Source organism: Prionailurus bengalensis, chromosome C2 (assembly GCF_016509475.1).
Source record: "Prionailurus bengalensis isolate Pbe53 chromosome C2, Fcat_Pben_1.1_paternal_pri, whole genome shotgun sequence".
Classification (NCBI taxonomy): domain Eukaryota; kingdom Metazoa; phylum Chordata; class Mammalia; order Carnivora; family Felidae; genus Prionailurus; species Prionailurus bengalensis.
In genome coordinates, this window is record NC_057350.1 from 137,818,770 (window position 1) to 137,840,540 (window position 21,771).

At 42.8% G+C, this 21,771-nt stretch overlaps 1 protein-coding gene and 1 non-coding gene across 2 annotated transcripts in view; one reads left to right on the top strand and one right to left on the bottom strand.

Annotated features, from left to right (window-relative positions):
* Nucleotides 1-21,771, top strand: part of KAT2B (lysine acetyltransferase 2B) — a 103,291-nt gene that overhangs the window by 30,941 nt on the left and 50,579 nt on the right. Inside the window, exons 2-4 of the mRNA XM_043595506.1 lie at nucleotides 1,240-1,366; nucleotides 16,586-16,731; nucleotides 21,191-21,283. Coding sequence (XP_043451441.1) covers nucleotides 1,240-1,366; nucleotides 16,586-16,731; nucleotides 21,191-21,283 — 366 coding nt within the window. The remainder of the gene's footprint in view (nucleotides 1-1,239; nucleotides 1,367-16,585; nucleotides 16,732-21,190; nucleotides 21,284-21,771) is intronic.
* On the bottom strand, nucleotides 18,811-18,895 carry TRNAQ-UUG. Its single transcript has one exon. It is a non-coding gene; the product is annotated as a tRNA-Gln (tRNA).

Consider the following 21,771-nt stretch of genomic DNA (forward strand, 5'->3'; position numbering starts at 1 on the left):
GGTGGGAAGCGGGAAGAAAAAAATCTCTGATCAAAGATCGAACACAAAGCCTGAGCACAAAAATTTATGCGATGTTTTGTAGACCAGTGCTACCCCAAGAAGTAGAATGTGAACCACATATGTAATTTTAAATGTTCCAGTAGCCACATTAAGAAAGTAAAAAGAAACAGGTCAAATGAATTTTAATATCTTTTATTTAACTCCATGCACCTAAAATATTAATGTTTCAACATGTAACCAGTGTGAACATTAATAATGCGATATTTTATTTTTGCACTAGTGTTTTAAATCTGGTATGTAAATCTGCAGCACATTTCAGTTTGGACTAGCTACATTTCAAGTGCTCAACAGTCACATGTGGCTAGTGGTTACATATTGGACAGTGTACATAGAAGGCTCTCACCCGCAATCAGCCAGCTATGTTTCATGCTATTTTTACATTTGAAAATAGTTGATATCTTTCTATCCCTCGTCCTACATTTTATAACCCAAATCACTATAAAAAGGCTAGATTGTATTCACTGTTCTCAAAGAAGGTAGGGGAATATGGAGAGTATGGAAGATATCTAGTAAGTGTTGCCAAAATAATAAATAATAGTGTTGCAGTTCAGGAAACCTCAGAAATATCACAGGTAGAAATCCCAGACTACACGGTGAGACCCTCTCTCTTTCTAAAGCTGGAGCCTACTTGGAAGGACTTGGAAGCCAGCAAATGTGGCTTCCCCTGGGCGTGTCCCTCCTCAAGTCCTTAAGATTGCTAACTTCCTCAGTTTCGCGGGTTTCCTTTCTGGTCCTTGGGACAGAGTTGCAGCGGGGGGGGGGGGGCCTTCGAACCTGCAAGGCTCAATCATGGCCAAGGCCCCGGCTGTGTTCCAGGTACCTCAGGAATCTGGCTTGTTGCCTCGGGAAGCTTTCTGGATGGATTCCCTAGGAACTGACCACTCCATGGACATTTGCTTGGGGCAATGATACCAAAGTGTATGGGTCTGCTGTCTGAGCTGCAGCACTCACATTCCAGCCAGCAGAAAAGAACCAAACAAAAAAACTACGAAAACACAAAATGCCTGGATCAAACACTCCCTTTGCCTTTTTCTCTGTTTTTGTTTCTTGTGCATATGTCGAAAGTTACAAAGTCAGGAGCGGGGAGGATAGCTGTCCTGTAACTAGTGTGTATTGATCTCACGTAAAATGTTGAGTCCATTGCTGCTTGTTACATGATTTTCTCTATTCCCTTTTTAGGCCGAGGAGTCTTGTAAATGTAATGGCTGGAAAAACCCCAACCCTTCTCCTACTCCCCCCAGAGCTGATCTGCAGCAAATAATTGTCAGTCTAACAGAATCCTGCCGGAGTTGTAGCCATGCCCTAGGTGAGTTCCTAAATCTTCAAGGGAACGTGAACGATGTCCTCGTTGCCTGAAAGTTCTAACTTACTGAATTCCGTGGGTTAACCAAACTCGCATGCTATTTACCTCTTTTTGAGGCAGTAACAAAAGAGTCTATTTAGTCTCATGAATTTGCTTCATGTGAGACAAGCTCTGCACTGTTTGCACTGAGTCCTTATCCATCTCTCCCCCCTTCCCTAAGAGCTGGATTCCACTGGGGGATTGCTGGATAAGATGGACCACGGCCATTGAGCGGCTTAGAATAGAGTGTAATGTGTCCTCATTCATTCTGATGGGAGCCTGAAGGTCTTTGATCTCCAGGATCTAAGCCTCAACCAACTGGGTCTTTGTCTAATCGTTATTGTTATTATTATTTTTATTATTTTATTTTCTGATTCCTTGAACTTGCTGGAAGTGCTTCATTTTATCTTTATAGTGTTCATTTTCTTGCATCTGGTAGCTCTTTCTTCACTGGGGTTGTGTTTGGTGAATGTTTACTTGTGTTCTCCCTTTCAACTTTCTTATCTATCCCTGGCAAGATAATCATTGTCAGTTTGGAAAGATAGGCTCTGCCAGAGTTACTCAACTGGACTGTGCTAATATGTTCTTGTCTCGATACTCGTTTTAAGATAAAATTTTAAAAATTGTATTTGGTTTGGGTAGATAAAAGTTAACGGGTAGTTTTCCCTAGATACTAAAATTCTAGTTCATAAAGGACCATCTTGGAATATTATACTTACTTTTCCCGCTTTGGTTATCCAGTCTCCCAGAGAACGTCTTGCATGTTCAGTTTACTGTCCAGGGTTGTTCTGGGCAGAGCCTGGTCACTGAAGCAGTTTTTTCCCCCTGACCATTTGTAAGTAGGTGGCTTCTTTCTGACATCATCTTTCTTTCGAGCTTCCTGGTGATATGAAACGGTGCAGCATCAGCCTTCAAGGTAGCGTGATGTCAGGCCGAGTCTGAAGTTTTATTTTGTACTCAGCTGGAGAGTATTTCAATCCTCACAGAGCAGAAAAGTAGATAATGTGATCCTCCCAGGAAGTTACTGCACTGAAGTAACCTTCTGAGAAAGGAAATAGAGAACATTGATCTCACAAAAGAAATAAACATACCATAAACACATAATTACATCATTGTATAACTGGTGTCTGAAATAACGTAAGTTCTGATTTTTGAAAAAACCAGTGCAAAGGATGGATTCCAAGAGTTACAGAAACACCTTTGCTTATAACTTACCTTTTCCACAATTGATCCCAGAGCAAGTGCCCTTTAGAATTTGCCTCAGGAAATATGATGCAATAAAAAGCTGGCTCAGGAACTTCTTAAGCACTGTGCTTGAACTGTATTTGGTATTGATTGGGAAATCCAATTATCTTACATCAATTAACATTTAAAAACAGAGCCTTCTTTCTTAGCTGAGCAGATTGTCTCCATTCTGAGCATGTAAACACACATGAATGCCCAAAGGCAGAAATGGCCTTTTACAAAGAAAAGCTAACTTTGTTCCCTTTTATATTTCTCAACTAGCTTTGAAAACAAATACCCTTATTTGATACACAATCAAGAATAGGGGAAAAAGTACATATCCTTTGACCTGGCAGATCCATGCCAGAAATTTAACCTATTTGTAAAGCAAGATGTGTCCTCAAAACTAAAAGAACATTATTACAGCTTTATTCATGATATTAAAAGACTAGAAACAACCTAAGTATCCCAGAGTAGGAGATAATTGCTTGAATTATGACAATCTATATTATAAAATTCAATATGGCTATTAAAAATGCTGTATTTTCCAATATGGAAAGACATTCTTAACATATCATTAATGAAAAAAGCAAGTCATAAAGTAGCTTAATTGGAGCTTTTATAATTTAGGACTTAAGGATCCACCAGCCCAAGATAAAATCTTGGTTCTACAACCAGTAGCTGTGAGTGGGGCATGTTATTCAGTTTACCTGGAACTCCATTTTCTCAGCTCTGAAACCGAGTTAGTAACAGTATTGATATCATAGGATTGTTGCGAGGATTAAATGAGATAAAACATAAAAATTTTAGATCAGTACCTGGCAAATTAATGCATTACTCTTAGCTCTTCTTGCTGTTAGTGGTAGTATTACCATACTCCCAGAGTTCTTGAACTTCGGCCAACAGATAGGAGTTCTGCTTAGCTTAAATAAGAAAACAGTGTTTATAAGAAGGTAGCTTCCAGAAGCTGAAAACACAGGGAGACCCAGTTTTAGTCTTGTTCAGGGATCTCAGCTGCAGAAATCTGTGGGCCTTCTGTCCAGGACACCCCCCCTGGATGATTCAGCTCCATCTGCCCAGCCCCCGAGAGTATCAGCTTAGGAGGATTTACATCCCTGGCGGATAGGATCTGATTGGTGTAGCATCTGTCACGTGCCCAGCCCTCCGCTGCACCCTTCGAGAACTGCTTGGAAGGTGGTCATTCCCACGAAGGCATGCTGACTTAAGAATGGCATCATGAGTATAATCTCATTTTATCAGTTTAGAAGATATGACATTTTTTTTTCAATATATGCTAACAGGAAAGGATCTGGAAGGATTATGTTGAGTTGCTGACAGTGATTTTCTCAGGGTATTGAGGTTGTTGGTGTTTTAAAAATATTTTTCCTCGTCTCTGTCCTTTCCCTCCCCACCCCTTTTACCTCTGTCTCTCTTCAGTGTGCTTTTCTAAAATTGAAATGTCTGTACATTTTCAAGTGCTCTTAGAATTATTGGCAGAATCTCACAGTTTATTTTTTGGTCTTAGTATCAGGGCTCTAGAAAACCTTTTTCTGAGGTTATGTTTCCTCTCTCTTATACTCCTTTTAAAACACTTTTTATTCTGGAAAAGTTCACAGTATGTAAAGGTAGGAAGAATAGTTTAATAAGTGCCTTGTACTCATCACCCAGCTTTAATAATTACTAAAATTTGCCAATTTTCTCTCCCCTCACTTTTTTCTTTTGCCAGAGTATTTAAATCAAGTTCCACATGTATTTTCCTATTTATGCAGTTTAAATTATGCCAACAGTAGAGATTAGGGTATAAGGAATTCTGTTAGAAATGATGGCATGAATTCTCAAATATATTTAAATTTGTGTACACCATTCTGATTCCACAGTCACTATGCTGAGCCTGGTGGATTTAGTCCCCAGTGATCATGCACATGTTTCAACGTGTAACATTCCCGTGCTTATCAACACATAACCTTCAGGCTTATCGATTGAGATGATGTCTGTTCTGTTGCTTTGCTGTCCGATACTGTTTGGTTCAGCCATACATTTTCTTTTGACAGTGAGCTCTGGTTTCATGCGGTCTCCTGACAGTTACTTCTCTCCCAGGTGTCCTTGGCCTGTCATTGGACACTCTTCCCTGTCTCCTGGGTACAAAACATAGGACTGACAGTCTGGCCAAGTGGAAAGAATGTTCAGTTGTGAATTAGGAAACCAGAATTCTAGGCCTGGCACAGCACTTTCCCAATCCCTTTGTGATTCGGAGTTTTCATCCACAGAATAAAATGGGTAGTCTAGACCCATGCTGTCCAACGTTATAGCTACTTGCTACTTGAGTTAGTGAGCGCTTGAAATATAGCTACTCCAAATTAAGATGAGCTGTACGTATAAAATACGTGCCACATTTTGAAAGCTTAGTATGAAAAAGGTAAGATGAGCTATCTCATTAATAGTGATTATATGTTGAAATGGTATTTTAAGTATATTGGGTTAATAAAATATATTATTAAAATTAATTTCACCTGTTTCTTTTTCCAATGGAAAATGGTCTTCCAAATGGAGGACTTAAAATTACACCTGTGGTTCACATTATATTTCCTTTGGATAGCGCTGGCCTGGCAACATTCGAGTCCATTGTCTGAAATTATTTGTCATTTGAGATTGGGACAGTCAAGTTCAGATTACAGAAATTTAACAGAGCACTTCATTGGCCCAAACATTTCTCCTTATTTTAGTATTAATAAAAGTTCCCTATTTGGGGATTGCTTATTTGATTGAATAGCAGTCTGCTTCTATGATTGGGAAGGAGGAAATGCTCCATTGTGATCAAACACAATTGGAATTTTTGTTGTCATTTTGAAGTTCATTGTTCTGACCTCTGCCAGGATACACTGATTATTAAATTTGACTAATGATAGTTTTCTGCAGTTGTAAGTAGGAGGTTTTTGGTTACTGTTCCCGTGCCATCACTTTTTCCTGATAAAGACACATATATCACACAGATACACTCGTGTTTAAACATTACAATGGTACAAATTGACAGTTCTTTTTTACTATGGTTACCTCTGCTTACTTGCTTATTTACAGTGGAAACTTTCTAAGGAAAGTAAAGACTAGCACTAACCAATTACACTAGAGCTTATTTTCTTGAATAGCATGAGGTATGAAGGGACTACCAGTGTTTTCCTCATGGACTAATTCAGACATTTAAATCACAGGTAAATCATTGAACCAACACATTTTCTTCAGCCTTACCACACTGCACAGACCTCCACCAGTTAATCACTTCTAGTTCCCATTTACGAATGTACTGTGTAGATGCCAAATGATAGAAATAGGGGGCCCAGCACACTCGACCCAGCCATCTGGGTCAAGTCAGCATGTTTCTCTGGCTGGGTGTTCTCCCTTTTGTTTTGTTTGTAAAGATTTTCTTTGTAAGTAATGTCTACAGCCAATGTGGGGCTCAAACCAACAACCCCTAGATCAAGAGTCGCGTGCCCCACCGACTGAGCCAGCCAGGCCCCCTTGTGTTTCTAATGCTGTCTTTTACACATAGGTTTCAGAGTTGTCAGGAGCTGGGAGTCTGGTATGCAGTAGGAGTTAAGGGGATAGATACATCTGGTAATTTTTTTTCTGCTCGCTTCATGTGAGTTACTTCTCCCTACCTTCCTTCGATCATGAAGTCCTTCCTGTTGCTTTTCTCGCCTGTGCCTCCTTCCAGCTTTCCCTGAATTCAGGTTTCTTCTCTGTAGCAGGAGCACCTGGAGTCCCCAGCTCCATCCTTGTGCACTCAGCGTCCCAAGAAAGTAGTGATCTAATTTGAGCTAAGCGTTCTCGTGTTTAGCCCCTCTGAGCCTCCCATTATTCTCAGAGTGAAGTTCAGCTCTCGCTGAGGATTGTTGGGCCTCTGGCGTCTAGCCCTCACTGCCCGCCCCGTCTCTGCTGCATTTTGGCTACCAGGCTGGTCCATATTCTCTGAAGGTCTTTTTTTTTTTTTTTTTTTTTTAAATGCTTATTTATTTTTGAGAGAGAGCCTGTGAGCACACGCATATGCATGAGCTGGGTAGGGACAGAGAGGGGCCGGGGGAGGGGTGGGGGACAGAGGATCTGAAGCAGACTCTATGCTGATAACAGAGAGCCCGATGCAGGGCTCAAGCCCACACATTGTGAGATCCTGACCTGAGCCGAAGTTGGATTCTTAATTGACTGAGCCACCCAGGCGCCCCTCTGAAGGTTCTATTTTCTCCCACCTCTACTGTGGATGCAGAGGCTCACAACACCCACAGTGCCTTTCCTTCGTTCTCCAGGGGAACCCTGCTCACCCCCAAGGTTTGACTTGTCTAGAACTTGGTGGAGAGAATAAAGGCCTCTTGGAGCTGTACTGCAATGTTCCTTGCATAACTATAATTATTCTTAATTATACATCTAAGATATATAATAAATGATTATATAATATATAACTATATAATAGTGTATTGTAGGCTTCCTATAGTAGACTAAGGTTAAGTACTTTTTCTCTAGTTCCTAATATATTCAGTTCCTTGGGCATAATTTGGCTTATTCCTTCATTGATAAGCACTCACTGAATTCCTTAATATTAAAAAAATGGCTGGTAGCATTTAGGGGAGCTTTCACAGTTTAAAATCTGTACCGGTACTGTCCAAAACAGTAGCCACTAGTCACGCGTGGCTAGCTTGAATTGAAAAACACTGAAAGTGTAAAACGCACACTGGTTTTGAAGACTTAGTATTATAAAAGAATGCAAAATATTAATAATTTTTTACACTGAGTGCATGTTGAATAATGTATATATTGGGCTAAATAAAATGTATTAATAAATTAATTTCGCCCTTTTATTTATGTATTGTTTTTAATTTTTTTTAACATTTATTTATTTTTGAGAGACAGAGAGAGACAGAACTTGAACAGGGGAGGGGCAGAGAGAGAGGGAGACACAGAATCGGAAGCAGGCTCCAGGCTCCGAGCCATCAGCCCAGAGCCTGACGCGGGGCTCGAACTCATGAACCGTGAGATCGTGACCTGAGCAGAAGTCGGATGCTTAACCAACTGAGCCACCCAGGCACCCCTAATTTCACCTTTTTAAAAGTGGCTGCTAGTGTACTTATATATACATATGTGTCTTATATTCTATATATATTGGACTGAACTCATCTAAAGGGCTCTTAATCTTAAACTTCTCTTTTTCTCCATCCAGATCTGAGATTACAAAAGAGGAAACCACTTGTAAATTATAAACTTTTAGATGTTAGTCAATTCAGAAGGTTTCATTGAAGGAATCTGTTTTACCTCTTCTAGCTTTGACCTCAAATTCCCATGAGCAAAAAAAATATATTTGAACAGCTTACAAACACAACGGGTGCTGTGCTGTTTGCTTTCTTTCCAGTCCAAGGGAGCGGAGACATGTTAGCCACCCGCCCAGCTGCTGCCTGTTCACACTGCAGGGCATGTGAGGACGGGCAGGCTGTCCTCAAGAGAAGTGCAGGCCAGTGATGCACGGAGCCAGAGCTTAGAGAGGGTCACAGCACATGGTGACAGTGTGCTTCCTGTTCCCAGCAAGACAACAGCTGCACCGTGATCCTTGGCAGCAGGCCTTTGGCAGGTCTCTCTGGGGCACCCTGGGTGTTGCACTGAGAGGTGCCAAGGTACATCCTCCTGGAGAGACATGAAGAGAGCAGACCCTGCCCCCCCAGTCTTCTGGCTCACACCTTCCCTCCGCTTCCCCCTGTCCTCTGCACACGATGGACCCTGGGGGAAGCCATGGCCCACCAAAAAGAGCAAGCTTTTCCCACAAGTAAAGGGTTGGCCAATTTTGGAAAATTATATCGATGCTCTGTGCCATGTCCTTGGAAGACTATTTGGAATGAAAACAGGGTCCTTTATATTTGATTATTAAATTCCAAGTGAATGATGGGGCGCCTGGGTGGCGCAGTCGGTTAAGCGTTCGACTTCAGCCAGGTCACGATCTCGCGGTCCATGAGTTCGAGCCCCGCATCGGGCTCTGGGCTGATGGCTCAGAGCCTGGAGCCTGTTTCCCATTCTGTGTCTCCCTCTCTCTCTGCCCCTCCCCCGCTCATGCTCTGTCTCTCTCTGTCCCAAAAATAAATAAACGTTGAAAAAAAAAATTAAAAAAAAAATTGCAAGTGAATGAAAGATTTTTTTTTGGCGGGGGTGGGGGTGGGGATGAAAGATTTTTAAAAAGCCGTTTATTTGGAAATAATTTCAAACCTATAGAGAAGTCATTAGACTAGTAACAAAGGACATCCCATATAGATTTTGCTCAGATTTACTTCAGATTTATGCCCGATTTCCTTTGTTATTTGCTCTCATATATGTATAAATATACATAGAGACTCACATATTTGAGTTTGTGTGTATTTTTTTAGGTTTATTTATTTTTGAGAGAGAGAGCACGCATGCATGCATGAGGGAAAGGACAGAGAGAAAGGGTAGAGAGAGAATCCCAAGCACGCTCTGCACTGTCAGTGGAGCTCGACTGGAGCTCGAGCTCATGAATCATGAGATCATGACCTGAGCTGAAATCAAGTCAGAGGCCTCACCGATTGAGCCACCCAGGGTCTCCTGTGTGTATTTGTATATACATTTTCCCCCCCCTGGACCATATGAAAATAAGTTGCATATATATACATCATGGCCCTTTCCCCCTAAATACTACAATGTGTATTTACTAAAAATAAGGACGTTCTTTTACATAATCCCAGTTCAGTTACCAGCTTCAGTATATTTTAGCATTAATGTAATATTTGAATCTACCGTTTGTATTCTACTTTTATCAGTTGACCCCAACTGATATTGTCCTTCACATTAAGCACCCAGTCTAGAATCCCGAGTGTGCTTAGTTGTCATGTGAAAGGAAAACAGTTTGCTCACAATCAGTACTTCCCGAACGCTTCTGGCACCAAATGTGTGGGCTTTTTCTCATCAGCAATACTCTGGCGCTCCAGTGGACAGCTACAGGCTGTCTTGCAATTCTTAACTCAGTTCTGACGCTAATGGCCTTATAGTCAGTACAGACCCCACAGGTTAAGGGCTCGGTCCCCCTCCTTCCTCCCACTTGAGATGCCAATGGCAAGTCCCAGTTTCACTTGTGTTTCTGACCAACTGGTTGTAAGCTGGAGATTCCCATGCCCCCCTCCTGGGGTTGGATAATTTTCTAGAGTGACTCACAGATCTCAGGAAAACAGTTTCTTTGATTACTGGTTTATCATAAAAGGACGCTGTTCAGGGGTGCCCAGGTGGCCCAGTTGAGCATCCGACTCATGATTTCGGCTCAGGTCGTGATCTCACAGTTCATGAGTTCGAGCCCTGTGTCAGGCTCTGCACTGAGTGTGGAGCTTGCTTGGGATTCTGTGTCCCTCTCTGTCTCCTCTTCTCCTGCTTGCGCGCTCTCTCTCTCTCTTTCAATAAATAAATAAACATTAAAAAAAAACAACAACACTGGATTATAGTTCAGGGACAGCCAGTTGGAAGAGAGGTTGGAGGAAAGCAGCACGAAGCTCCAAGCACACTACTCTCCCAGCACCTTCCTTTGTGCACCAGCCTTGAAGCTCTCCAAACCCCTTCAGCTGGGGTTTTTATGGAGACTGCATTATATGGGCACGATTGATTAAAGCTTTGGCTACTAGTGATTAATTCAGCCTCCAGACCACTCCCCACCCCCATCATAGGTAGAGAAGGTGGGACTGAAAATTCCAACCCTTAGTCACTTATTTGGTTCCCCTGGCAATCAGCCCCCCCATCCATAGGGACTTTCTAAAAGGTCAGTGACTTAAATTCAGGTGTGGTTGCAGAGGACTTGTTATGAATAACAAAAGATACCTCCTTTCACATTGTTGCTCTTATTAGGAAATTCCAAGGGTTTTAGAAGCACAGTGGGGGGTGGGGAGGAAAAAGCACTGTGCCAGGACAGGGGACAAAGACTAAATATATATATTTTATTACAAGTTACAATTTCACAGCAGGTCCCTTTAGTTTCCTTTAATCAGGAACAGTTCCTCAGCTTTTTTTCTCTATTATTTTGTTTTTTGTCTTTTATGACTTTGACATTTTGGTGGAGGAATGTTTTATAGTTTAAAAACAAACCTGTTCGGCTGCCTTGGTGGTTCAGTTGGTTAGTGTCCTACTCTTGGTTTCTGGTCGTGATCCCAGAGTGGTGGGATCGGGCATGGAGCCTGCTTGAAATTCTCTCTCTTTCTCTCTCCTTCCCTCCTCTCGCTTGCTCTCTTTTTCTAAAATAAAAAATAAAATAAATTAAGAACCTGCTAAAGAGCTAGGAGAAAATACATTTTTGTCATCTTCTGGTTATGTAGGGAAGACCTTTGCAAGCAAGGCCTTAAAGAAAGGCCTAACATAGATTTGACTATAAAAAATTTAAGATTGCTTTACAACCCACCCCAAACCGCAACAAAATCCAGGAGCATTTACAATGAACATGAAGGACTTAAAGCTCTTTCAAGGCAATGAGAAAAAGACCAACATCCTAAGAAAACCAGGCGGAGGACATGAATAGTGCTCAAAAGAACAAATACAAATGGCCAGTAACACGGAAAAACAAACACCTCCAAGGGCATTTCAGTGAATGCAAATCAAAGCAGTGGGGGACTCATTAATTTTCAAAAGGCTAATTTAATTACTGAGAATGATTCTTCACTGGAGGCAGGAGTGGGGGAAGGCACATTATGCTCTCACAGTTGAGAGTCTACATCGATGCAAACTTCCCTGGTGGGGGAAGCCAAACTAGGGAGCATATACAACAGCTTTATTTGTTTATTTTAAAGATTTTAGTTTTTTATTAAAAATTGTTTAATGTGTATTTATTTTTGAAAGAGAGTGTGTGAGTGGAGGAGGGGCAGAGAGAGAGAGAGAGAGAGAGGGAGGGAGGGAGGGAGGGAGAGGGAGAGGGAGACACAGAATCTGAAGCAGTCTCCAGGCTCTGAGCTGTCAGCACAGATCCAAATGCAGGGCTTGAATACACAGAGCTTCGAGATCATGACCTGAGCTGAAGTCAGACATCTAACCAACTGAGCCACCCAGGGGCCCCTGAAGATTTTATTTTTAGGTAATCTCTACAGTCAACATGGGACTCAGACTTGCAACCCTGAGATCAAGAGTTGCATGTTTTACCATCCGAGGCAGCCAGGGGCCCCTACAAAAGCTTTAAATAGCAATGATTCAGCCTTACGAGTTCTGTGGCAGATTAACTGCTATACATTTGTACAACGTAGTTTACAGATTTTTACTTTTATTTTTATTTTTTAGTAATGTGCTTCCAAACTGAAGCACAGATTGCTTTCCAAATTGAAAGAAGGGTTTTTTTCAATTATGAGTGACTGTTTTTAGTTAAATATGAGCTGATTATCAGTATAGTAAATAGTTTAGCTTTGTAGTTAGAGTGAAGTGCACCTGGGTGTTTGCATGGGTTGGGGTTGATTGTGGGCTCCTGAGTAAGTCCTGTCCACTTCTGGTCAGCAGCCACAAGGAGTCAGTCTTTGGATTTGGTAGGGAAGGGGTTGTTTGAAAAAAGTGGTGTTTTAGGAAGGGTATCCTGGGAGTAGAGAAAACAGTCTGGGGCTATTTTGGTACTCTAGGCTTGAGATCCCAATGACCAGCAAGGTAGAGACAGGGAAAAGTGGTTACTCTGAGAGACAGTGAGGAAGTTCACCTGAATCTGGGGGCTGGTTTCACCCCACACCCACCCTTATTCTCAGAGGAACAGATACCTACCCTCTTGTGCTGCAAATGTTAGCCCCATTTGCCCGGCACAGCCTTTCCCCTTTCCCTCCCTCCTTCTGGGAAACTTGCTGTTCCATTTAACCCACAGGCCTCCCAGTCTTCAGCTCCTTAGTCCTTTGTGCTTTGGCTTACACACAGAGCTTTGAGGAGAGATCATGGATTTCATTATGGGCAGAATCAGCAGGAAAGAAATTTCCTCGGGTCTTACTTTTTAAGCATTTTAATGTCTCTTTTTCAGAATATGCTGGATGATGGTTCTAAACAGTGTTTTTCAAACTGTAGAGCCCCAACAAGGGGAGGGGATGCCCCCAAGCTCGTCTTCTGATAGTAGATGCCTCCAACTTCTGTTTCAATCAGAGCAACTTTTTCTAATTCTGATTAAGAATTCCTTTGGGCTGGGGCTCCTGGGTGGCTGAGTCTGTTAAGCATCTGACTCTTGGTCTCAGCTCAGGTTTTGATGTCAGGGTCATTAGTTCAAGAGTGGCATTGGATTGGGCACGGAGCCTACTTAAAAAAAAGAAGACGAAGAATTCATTTGGTTAAGTGTTTTGTGGCTTAAAGAAAGTGAACCACTGGTTTTAAAAATAAATCATGGCTTGTACTTCTATGAGTTAAACCCACTTACCTTAGCACCTTAATTAGACTGTTTCGTATGGTGGAGAATCTGAAGGAATTGATGTTATGTTCTAAACCGATTGCTTTCATAGCTTATCACTGGAAAGCAATTAAACATTACAAGGCAAAAGCAGTTTTCAGTAAAATTATTTCTGTAAATAACTGACATAAAAATTTTGACCTAGTTGTCTTCAGAATGAGGCCTGTGTCCCAAAGGCTCCAGACTGACCTCAAGGAAAATTTTGCACAGACTTAAAAAAAAAAAAAAAAAAAAAAAAAAAGGTGACCTGGCAAACATTATACCTAAAAGGAAGTCTAATTTTGGGTAGCTTTTAGGAAATGATGAAGTCACATGTTGGATAGCCAAGTAGGAAGTAATAGATTTGAATATTAATGTTTTATTTATACTCATATATATTTGTAATTTTTTTTTACGATACAAGTTACTTAAGTTCTGAGAAATAGTTTAGTTGGTTACTCTTTTTCTATTTGGTAATGTGATGATACAGTGTTGGCATTTTCTTTTTTTTTTTTTTTTTAATTTTTTTTTTTCAACGTTTATTTATTTTTTGGGACAGAGAGAGACAGAGCATAAACGGGGGAGGGGCAGAGAGAGAGGGAGACACAGAATCAGAAACAGGCTCCAGGCTCTGAGCCATCAGCCCAGAGCCCGACGCGGGGCTCGAACTCACAGACCGCGAGATCGTGACCTGGCTGAAGTCGGACGCTTAACCGACTGCGCCACCCAGGCGCCCCGGCATTTTCTAGTTTAGATGTATCCATTAGATTTATTCCACAGTGCCCAAGGCAGACAGATAAGCAAATTTCCTTCTTCTCTTAACCTTGAAAAGTGTTCTAGGGGGTGCATATGTGCATGCACATGCACACCACGCACACGTATGTGCACATCACGCTGATTTACCAATGGTCCATGACCTTGGGCCCATCACTCTGCCTTTCGTCATTTTTCCACGTGAGAAAGGAAGGAAAGTTGGGTGTCCTCTGCCTCTCTAATTCTGAGTTCTTTAATCTGGCTTCCTTGTGGACAATTTACAAGTCTCAGCCTCTTGGTATTTAATCCTCTTGAGTCTCTGAAAATGCATTTGACTGCATATTTTAGTTTGAGCTCCCTCAGAAGCAGATCCTAAGACAGGGATTTGAATGCCTGTAGTTTATTTGGCATGAAGCTAGGGGAGTAGAAGGGTGAAATGAGGAAAAAGCGGCCAAGAGAGGGTGAATTAACTGAGCCAGCTCCCACCTTGGGCAACTGCTACTTAATTTTGGGTGGGGAGTGGGAAATCTGGGAGCCAGTTATTCAGCCTGAGGGATGAGGGATCTGGGGTATTTATTTATAGGCGGATGTCTTGGCTTTGGGTTAAGGGCTGCTGTTGAGGGGCAGGTGGATGGCAGAGCAGATTACAGTGACTGGAAAAGCCCTTAGGTAGAGAAATGGAGCTGCCCATAATTGGACGCTAGAAGGTATACCTGAAGTGGTAAGGGGAGGAGATAGCCCAGGGTACCAGCAGCGTTCTCTGTCCCAGTCTGATGATTGAGTTTCGTGGATTAATGACAAGAGCACCATGGTCTCTGGGGTAGACTGACCCATGCCTGACACCTGACAAGTATTCCTCAATAATCTTTAGGTCCATCTCTTTTTTTTTTTTTTTAATTTTTTAAAAATGTTTATTTATTTTTGAGAGAGACAGAGACAGAATGCGAGTAGGTTAGGGGCAGAGAGAGAGGGAGACACAATCTGAAGCAGGCTCCAGACTCTGAGCTGTCAGCACAGAGCCTGCGCGGGGCTCCAACTCACGAGCTGTGAGATCATGACCTGAGCCGATGTCGGATGCACAACCGACTGAGCCACCCAGACGCCCCAGTTCCATCTCCTTTTAAGAAGGCAAGGGAAGGGGCGCCTGGGTGGCGCAGTTGGTTGAGCGTCCGACTTCAGCCAGGTCACGATCTCGCGGTCTGGGAGTTCGAGCCCCGTGTCAGGCTCTGGGCTGATGGCTCAGAGCCTGGAGCCTGTTTCTGATTCTGTGTCTCCCTCTCCCTCTGCCCCTCCCCCGTTCATGCTCTGTCTCTCTCTGTCCCAAAAATAAATAAACGTTGAAAAAAAAAAAATGAAAAAAAAAAAAAGAAGGCAAGGGAAATCTTCTACGTGGTTTAGTCTCTCTTTAAAAATGATCTCAAACACTTCTGTGTCTAAGCATTTTTAAGCCAGCATGCCAAGAGCTGTACCTAAGAGGTTTCCCTCAAAGTGCCATTGCCTATTCTGTGGCAAGCATAGTGATAAATGCTGGGGATGCAGAGATGAGAGAGGGGATCCTGACCCAGGAGAGCTCCTGGGATAGGGGTTGAGTGGTTTACCTAGAGGAACCTTTGTAAGTGAGGAAGGACTTGAAGTGAATCAGCTAATCAACAAAAAGTGTGCTTTTTGGGAATTTGGAATTTGGGTCAAGCATTTTTCACTTTTAGACCCTGGCTCTGCCTTGTTGGCTAAGTGACATTGGATGAAACAGCATCCATTCTCTCTGAGCCTCAGTTTCTCCAGTTGTCAGATGGGATGACTAATACCTATTCATGGGATGGTTTGAGGATTAAATGCAATAACCTTGATAGATGGACTGGATTTGGGTAGAAGAGAGGACAGGGGCATGGGAGAGAAGGTCAGTGGCTAGGTCACTAACTAGAGATCTTATAGAACAAAGGTGGGAAAAATGCATTTGGGGGCTTGACGATGGAAGGCGTTGAATCTGAAGCTCAAATAGGTCTTGGGACTTGGCTGCAACGATAGTGAGATTTCATTGCATTGCTCAGAAAGGCTGAGGGAAAGGGCCGTTATTCAGTTTTTACACTAATATGATATTCTTGGCTCACTGAACTATTCACAGGCATGGGGAAACATAGGAATTCTTATGTGGAAACATAGGAATTTAATACTGTCAAAAAGCAGAAACAAACCCATAAATACAGAGAACAAACCAGTGGTTGCCAAAGGACAGGGGTTGGGTGGATGGGCAAATTGGGTGAAGTGGGGAGGGGGAAGCTCAGGCTTCTAGTTATGGAATGAACATGTCATGGGAACGAAAGGTATACCATAGGGAATATAGCCGGTGATTTTGTGATAGCTACACGGCTGGTGAGCATACTGTAACATATAGACTCGTCGAATCACCACGTTGGACGCCTGAAATTAATGTAACGTTTCACATCAGCTCTACTTCAATTAAAAAAAAAAAAAAAAAAAAAAGAAGAAGAATTCAACACTATGAGGACCAGACTTTGGTGCCGACAAGTTCTGGATCTTAAAGTATACGTTTATTAGAACACATTAGCTGCTGGCCCACTTTGGGTCTTGGAGGGGGAGGCCAGGGCTCAGCAAGTTGACAGTCTTTTAATTTTAAGTTGACTTTGAGAGAAGACTGAGGTCTTTCAGGAGTTCAGAAATTCCTCTGTTTACAGTGCAACCTAATGCATTGGTGTCCCTGAAGATTTAGAGAGAGACCCTTCTGTTTTAAAGTCAAGAACGTTTGCTGTCTCCAGCTCCCGTGTCACATATGTTCCCTCGATCTTTGTCTTCAGCTGCCCATGTCTCCCACCTGGAAAACGTGTCAGAGGAAGAGATGAACAGACTCCTGGGAATAGTGTTGGATGTGGAATATCTCTTTACCTGCGTCCACAGGGAAGAAGATGCAGACACCAAACAAGTTTATTTCTATCTATTTAAGGTGAGGTTTCACCCTTTTAAGAAGGCTTTTCTTCTCTCTCTCTCTCTCTCTCATTGTTCAGATGTGCTCCGTTTCTGTATCCCAGGTCGGGGGTGGGAAGGTTCTCAGCTCATGGTATGTTTCGCCCGCAGAGTTTGTGGAAGCATGCATTTCTCCATGAGGGAGTCTCTAAAGTGACCCGCCATGTGCTGAACACATCACTCTCCTTGAGAGCCTTCATATTTGTATGCAGATTTGAATATCTTTATTTGCTTTTGCTTATGGATTTCTTTCCATCCACCCATCCATTCATCCATCCAGACATGTATTGCACACCTGGTCTGTGCATGGCACTCGTGTAGGCATGAGGGATAGATCAGTGGGCAAAACAAAGTCCTTGCCCTCATGGAGTTGACATTTCAGTAGAAGAGGCAGACAATCAACCAGTAAATAATATATTTGCAGGTGGTGATAAGTGCTGTGAAGAGAAACAAAGTAGGGTAAGTGGAATCAGAATGGCAGGGATGGTGGTCGGTGGGGGGACATGATCATGAGGAAGGGCAGTTAAGAAAGCCTTTCTGAGGAGACCACAGTCGAGCAGGAACCTGAATTGGGGGACAGGAGCCATTGCCGGAAAGGGCTGGGGGCAAGAGCTTTCCAGGCAGCAGAAGGACTGCTGTCTAGGCCGTGCACTGAGTGAGTCTGATGTGATGTGGGAACAGTAAGGAGGCCGGTGTGGTGGAGCCCAGTGAGCCAGGGGAAGATGGGAGGAGATCTGGTTGGAGGGTGGCACCAGGGCCTTGACTCTCGTGCTTCAAGGGGAGGAATCAAGAATTTCCAGATTTGGGCACCTCACCACTGTCCCCTGTGTCTCTTTGACCCCAGTCACCGATTCCTGCTGCCACTCCCTGTAGCTGCTTCCTCGTGGCTCTGCCTCAGCTGCATTTGGGTCACGTCCGTCCCCTCTCTGCAGACCGTTGTCTCCCCAGTTTCTGATTGCTGTCAGGATGGACAGTGTGGGAGAGGAACTAGTGGTGGGAACAGACAGAAAAAGTTCCAAAAATGACATTTTTTAAAGGGGGCTGACAGGAAATAATTAAAAACAAAAACACCTTGCTATTGAGGCACTGTTGATTATGTCGTATTATTTAATACTTACAAGATTCTTTTAAAAACAAAGACAGCAAACAAAACAGTGTACTCAGAGCTTGTAGCCAGGAAAGGTTTGCCCCCCGCCCCTTTTTTTAAATGTTTGTTTATTTTGAGAGAGAGAGAGGCAGAGGGAGAGATCAGAGAGAATCCCAGGCAGGCTTTGCACTCTGCATGGAGCCAGATGTGGGATTCTGTCTCACGAACTGTGAGATCACGACCTAAGCCGAAATCAAGAGTCAGACACTTAACCGACTGAGCCACTCAGGCGCCCCAAGGTTTGCCTCTTTTAATGAGCACCGTGCTTCATTTCATATGATAAGGATAGGAAAATTTTCCACTGACTTCCCTCTTTTGCTTTGGCTGCTAGGAATCTCATTGCAAATTTTGTGCCCAATTCCATAGCTTTAAAAAAAAAAATTTTTTTTTTAATGTTTATTTATTTTTGAGAGACAGAGAGGTAGAGCGGGAGCAGGGGAGGAGCAGAGAGAGAGGGAGACACAGAATCAGAAGCAGGCTCCAGGCTCCGAACCGTCAGCACAGAGCCCGACATGGGGCCTGAACCCACTGACCTCGAGATCATGACCCGAGCTGAAGTTGGATGTCCAACCAACTGAGGCACCCAGGCACCACACTCCCTTTTTTAATGTGAATTTACTTGATACATAATTTTCCCTTCTCATTTATTTACTTTTGTCTTTTTTGGGGGGGAGTACTAATGGGGGTTTGGGGTAGATAGGAGACAGATAGGTAGATAGGAGAATTGTATTTTTAGGTTTTGGGGGTATCCTTTTTTTTAATTTTTAAAAATATTTATTTATTTTTGATAGAGAGAGAGAGAGAGAGAGAGAGAGAGAGAGAGCGAGAGCGCGCGCACAAGTGGGGGAGGGGCAGAGAGCGAGGGAGACACAGAATCAGAAACAGGCTCTAGGCTCTGAGCCATCAGCCCAGAGCCCGACGCGGGGCTTGAACCCACCGACCATGAGATCATGACCTGAGCCAAAGTCAGACACTCAACCAACTGAGCCACCCAGGCACCCCTAGGGGATATTAGTTCTAAAAAGGTTAATGGGAGGTGAGGGAGAGGAAACAGAGAGAGACAGAGAGACAGAGAGAGACACAGAGAGAGAGAGAGAGAGAGAGATTGAGAGAGAGGAGCGGGGTGGGCAGAAAGAGGACAAACAGCTGAATCCCCCACTACCATTAGCAGGCACTAGGCTACTCCAGGTGACAACTTGTTGACATGGCTATGAAGCCTGAGTCATCCAGATTGAAGCCTGGCAGGGTCATGCTGTTTAGAGCTTCTTTGGAAAAAGATCTTCGTCGAAGAAAAACAACGTCTGCATGACTGCCGCTATTATTTGTCTTGGAACGAAGTGCCCTGGCAGCCCCCACCGCCGGCTGGAAGTGAAGGTGGTGTCAAGGTTTCCATCCTGCCAGCCTCCTCTCGATTCCCTTTATAACTAACCAAATAGGCCAGAAAGCATTGCTCTGCTTTGAAGTACGTTTTCTCTCTCTCACCTCCCTCGTCTTCAACAGTGCAAATATGTTGGCCCATGGGAACGAAACCTCAACTATTCAGCATTCTCCCCCACTTCCCCCAGAGTCCTTTTTTGGGCAAATAAGTAATAAATCACCCATGCCTTAGCTTTTGAAAGGCAGTTCCTGTGTCTTATGTCTCAATAATTAAATTAAAATGAAATGTATTACACATTTGTGTAACATCTTAAAAACCTCAGGCTTAGATGTTGAAGATAAACCCAGTGAAAAGCTGCCTCGTAAAGCTGGGTGTATCTCGACCCTGTTAATGTGGCTCTGGAAGTCCACTGTCTGGGTTTGAACCCTGGGTCCATCACATTGGAAATGTGACATTGGGCGGGTCATTCTCCCTGTGTCCTTATCTGTAAAGTACAGACAGTAACAGCACCTGCCTCAAAAGGTTGTTATGCGCATTCCAGGAGACAAGACCTGTAAAGAACTGTGAAGAGTGCCTGGCCAAAGTAAGGATGCAAATGATTGGTGCTGGCATTAAATGTCTTTCATGGGCCCACTTATCCCAGCTCTGTCCTTTTGTAGGTGAAGAAACTGAGATTCAGCCACTCCCCAACCTGTTAGTTTATCTCCGTTTTGAAACCCCTAGTGGACCAAGTTCCCAAGAGGTCTTATTTTAACTGGGTAAAAAAAGTAGGCAGTGGGAATTTATTTGTATTTAGATTTTATGATCAAGCTTTCCGTGTCCTTAGAAACAGATATAGTGACTTATTTTTGCATACTTATTTTTGTAAAAATGGGCATAATTCCTTGAAAAGATCAATGAATGTCCCATGCTAATAATGTATTGGCACCCCTAGAAGGAATTGAGGCCCTTGCAAAACATGGCCCAGGGGGAGCACATGGTGATCCTCAACCTTGGCCATTTGTCCGTTTCCATTAACTCCTGGGAGAATGGTTGCTGTGTTTTGTTTCCACTGAAGAGGCAGTAAGTGGAGAAAGGAGGGAAAGATTTAACTTAAATGTGTGGTCATGTGATGACTGGCCCCCATGTAAATGTTACGAAAGATTCAAGCAAAGGTTGAAAGTAAAGGGTTTCAATACCAAATTTATTTTCAAACTAGGTCTTGATTAGTGACTCTGTGTTCCCTTTTCTCTCTGATATTTGCTCTTTGAGGGCTTTAAATTCCAGTGGCAAGGATTAAGAGCAGTGTTTTGTTTTGTGGGCATTGAGATGCCAGAACACTTGGCCTGCATTCTATGGATGGAAAGGAAATGAGAAAAGACCGCAGCAGTGAAAGTTGCCAATTGAGAGCCTTAGAGAATTCCTTCCCGAAGGGCCTCCTGGGCTCTAGATGATGCATACGACATATGGGAGCTACAGACATCCCTCTCCCCTGGCCATACTTGTGCAGAATGGATCTCTGCCTTTCAGGGGGTTAAATAAATCCCTCTTGAGCGCACCTGCATTGGCCTAGGTGGGCATGTGCAAAATGTGCGTGTTGCACGCCAGGCCTCTGGGTCAGTGGAATCTGGAAATAGTGGGGAGAAGGGAAATGAGTCGGAGAGAGAGTCCCGGTGGCTACTGCTACTGTGCTAGTCTGCACAGAACATGAAAGGGGTCTTAGTTTCTCATAGCTCTGGTCATGGGTGTGAAGGCAAATTTGGGTTACCTGGTAGTCACCCATTTTTACTGATTTAAGGATTTATTTACATGTAGTTAAGATAATTAAAATATGGTTACTTCCCTTCAGAGGCTATGTATGTGTCTGTGTGTGTGTGTGTGTGTGAGAGAGAGAGAGACACTGATTTTCTTTTTCTTAATGATTATTTTTTGCAGCTCTTGAGAAAGTCTATTTTACAAAGAGGAAAACCTGTGGTTGAAGGCTCTTTGGAGAAGAAACCCCCATTTGAAAAACCTAGTATTGAACAGGTAAAAAGAAAAAAAAGAGAGAGAAGCCCTTTTTTATTGCTCTAAGGCTGAACAAACCTAATCTTCTTTGCATTTTTACATGCGTCTTCCTTCCATCCTCTATACCCAGCTTAGAGATGCTTAGAGATGAGTATGGAGAAATTGTTTTGGACCCTTTGCATCACAAGTGAATATTTAATTTAATAAATGATCTAGCTTTTGTCTTTTATGGTTGCTGTATACTCAGAATTCACTGTGTGTTTGGGGAAGAAAAAAATTAAGAACATGTAGTTCACAAGAACACACGGAATGTGCTCTGTTTTGGTGTTGATGTTTTAAAATTAAGTCTTTGTCCTCTTATTTGGCACTATCTGAAAAAGCCTGTTGAGGTGAGGGAATTCAGGAGCATTGTCAAAAACATTGTAAGTCAAGCAAAAAGCACAAATAGGAAATGAGATTTTGCATCCAGAAATTGACTTTCTGTTACATTATGATTCCTGGAAAGAAAC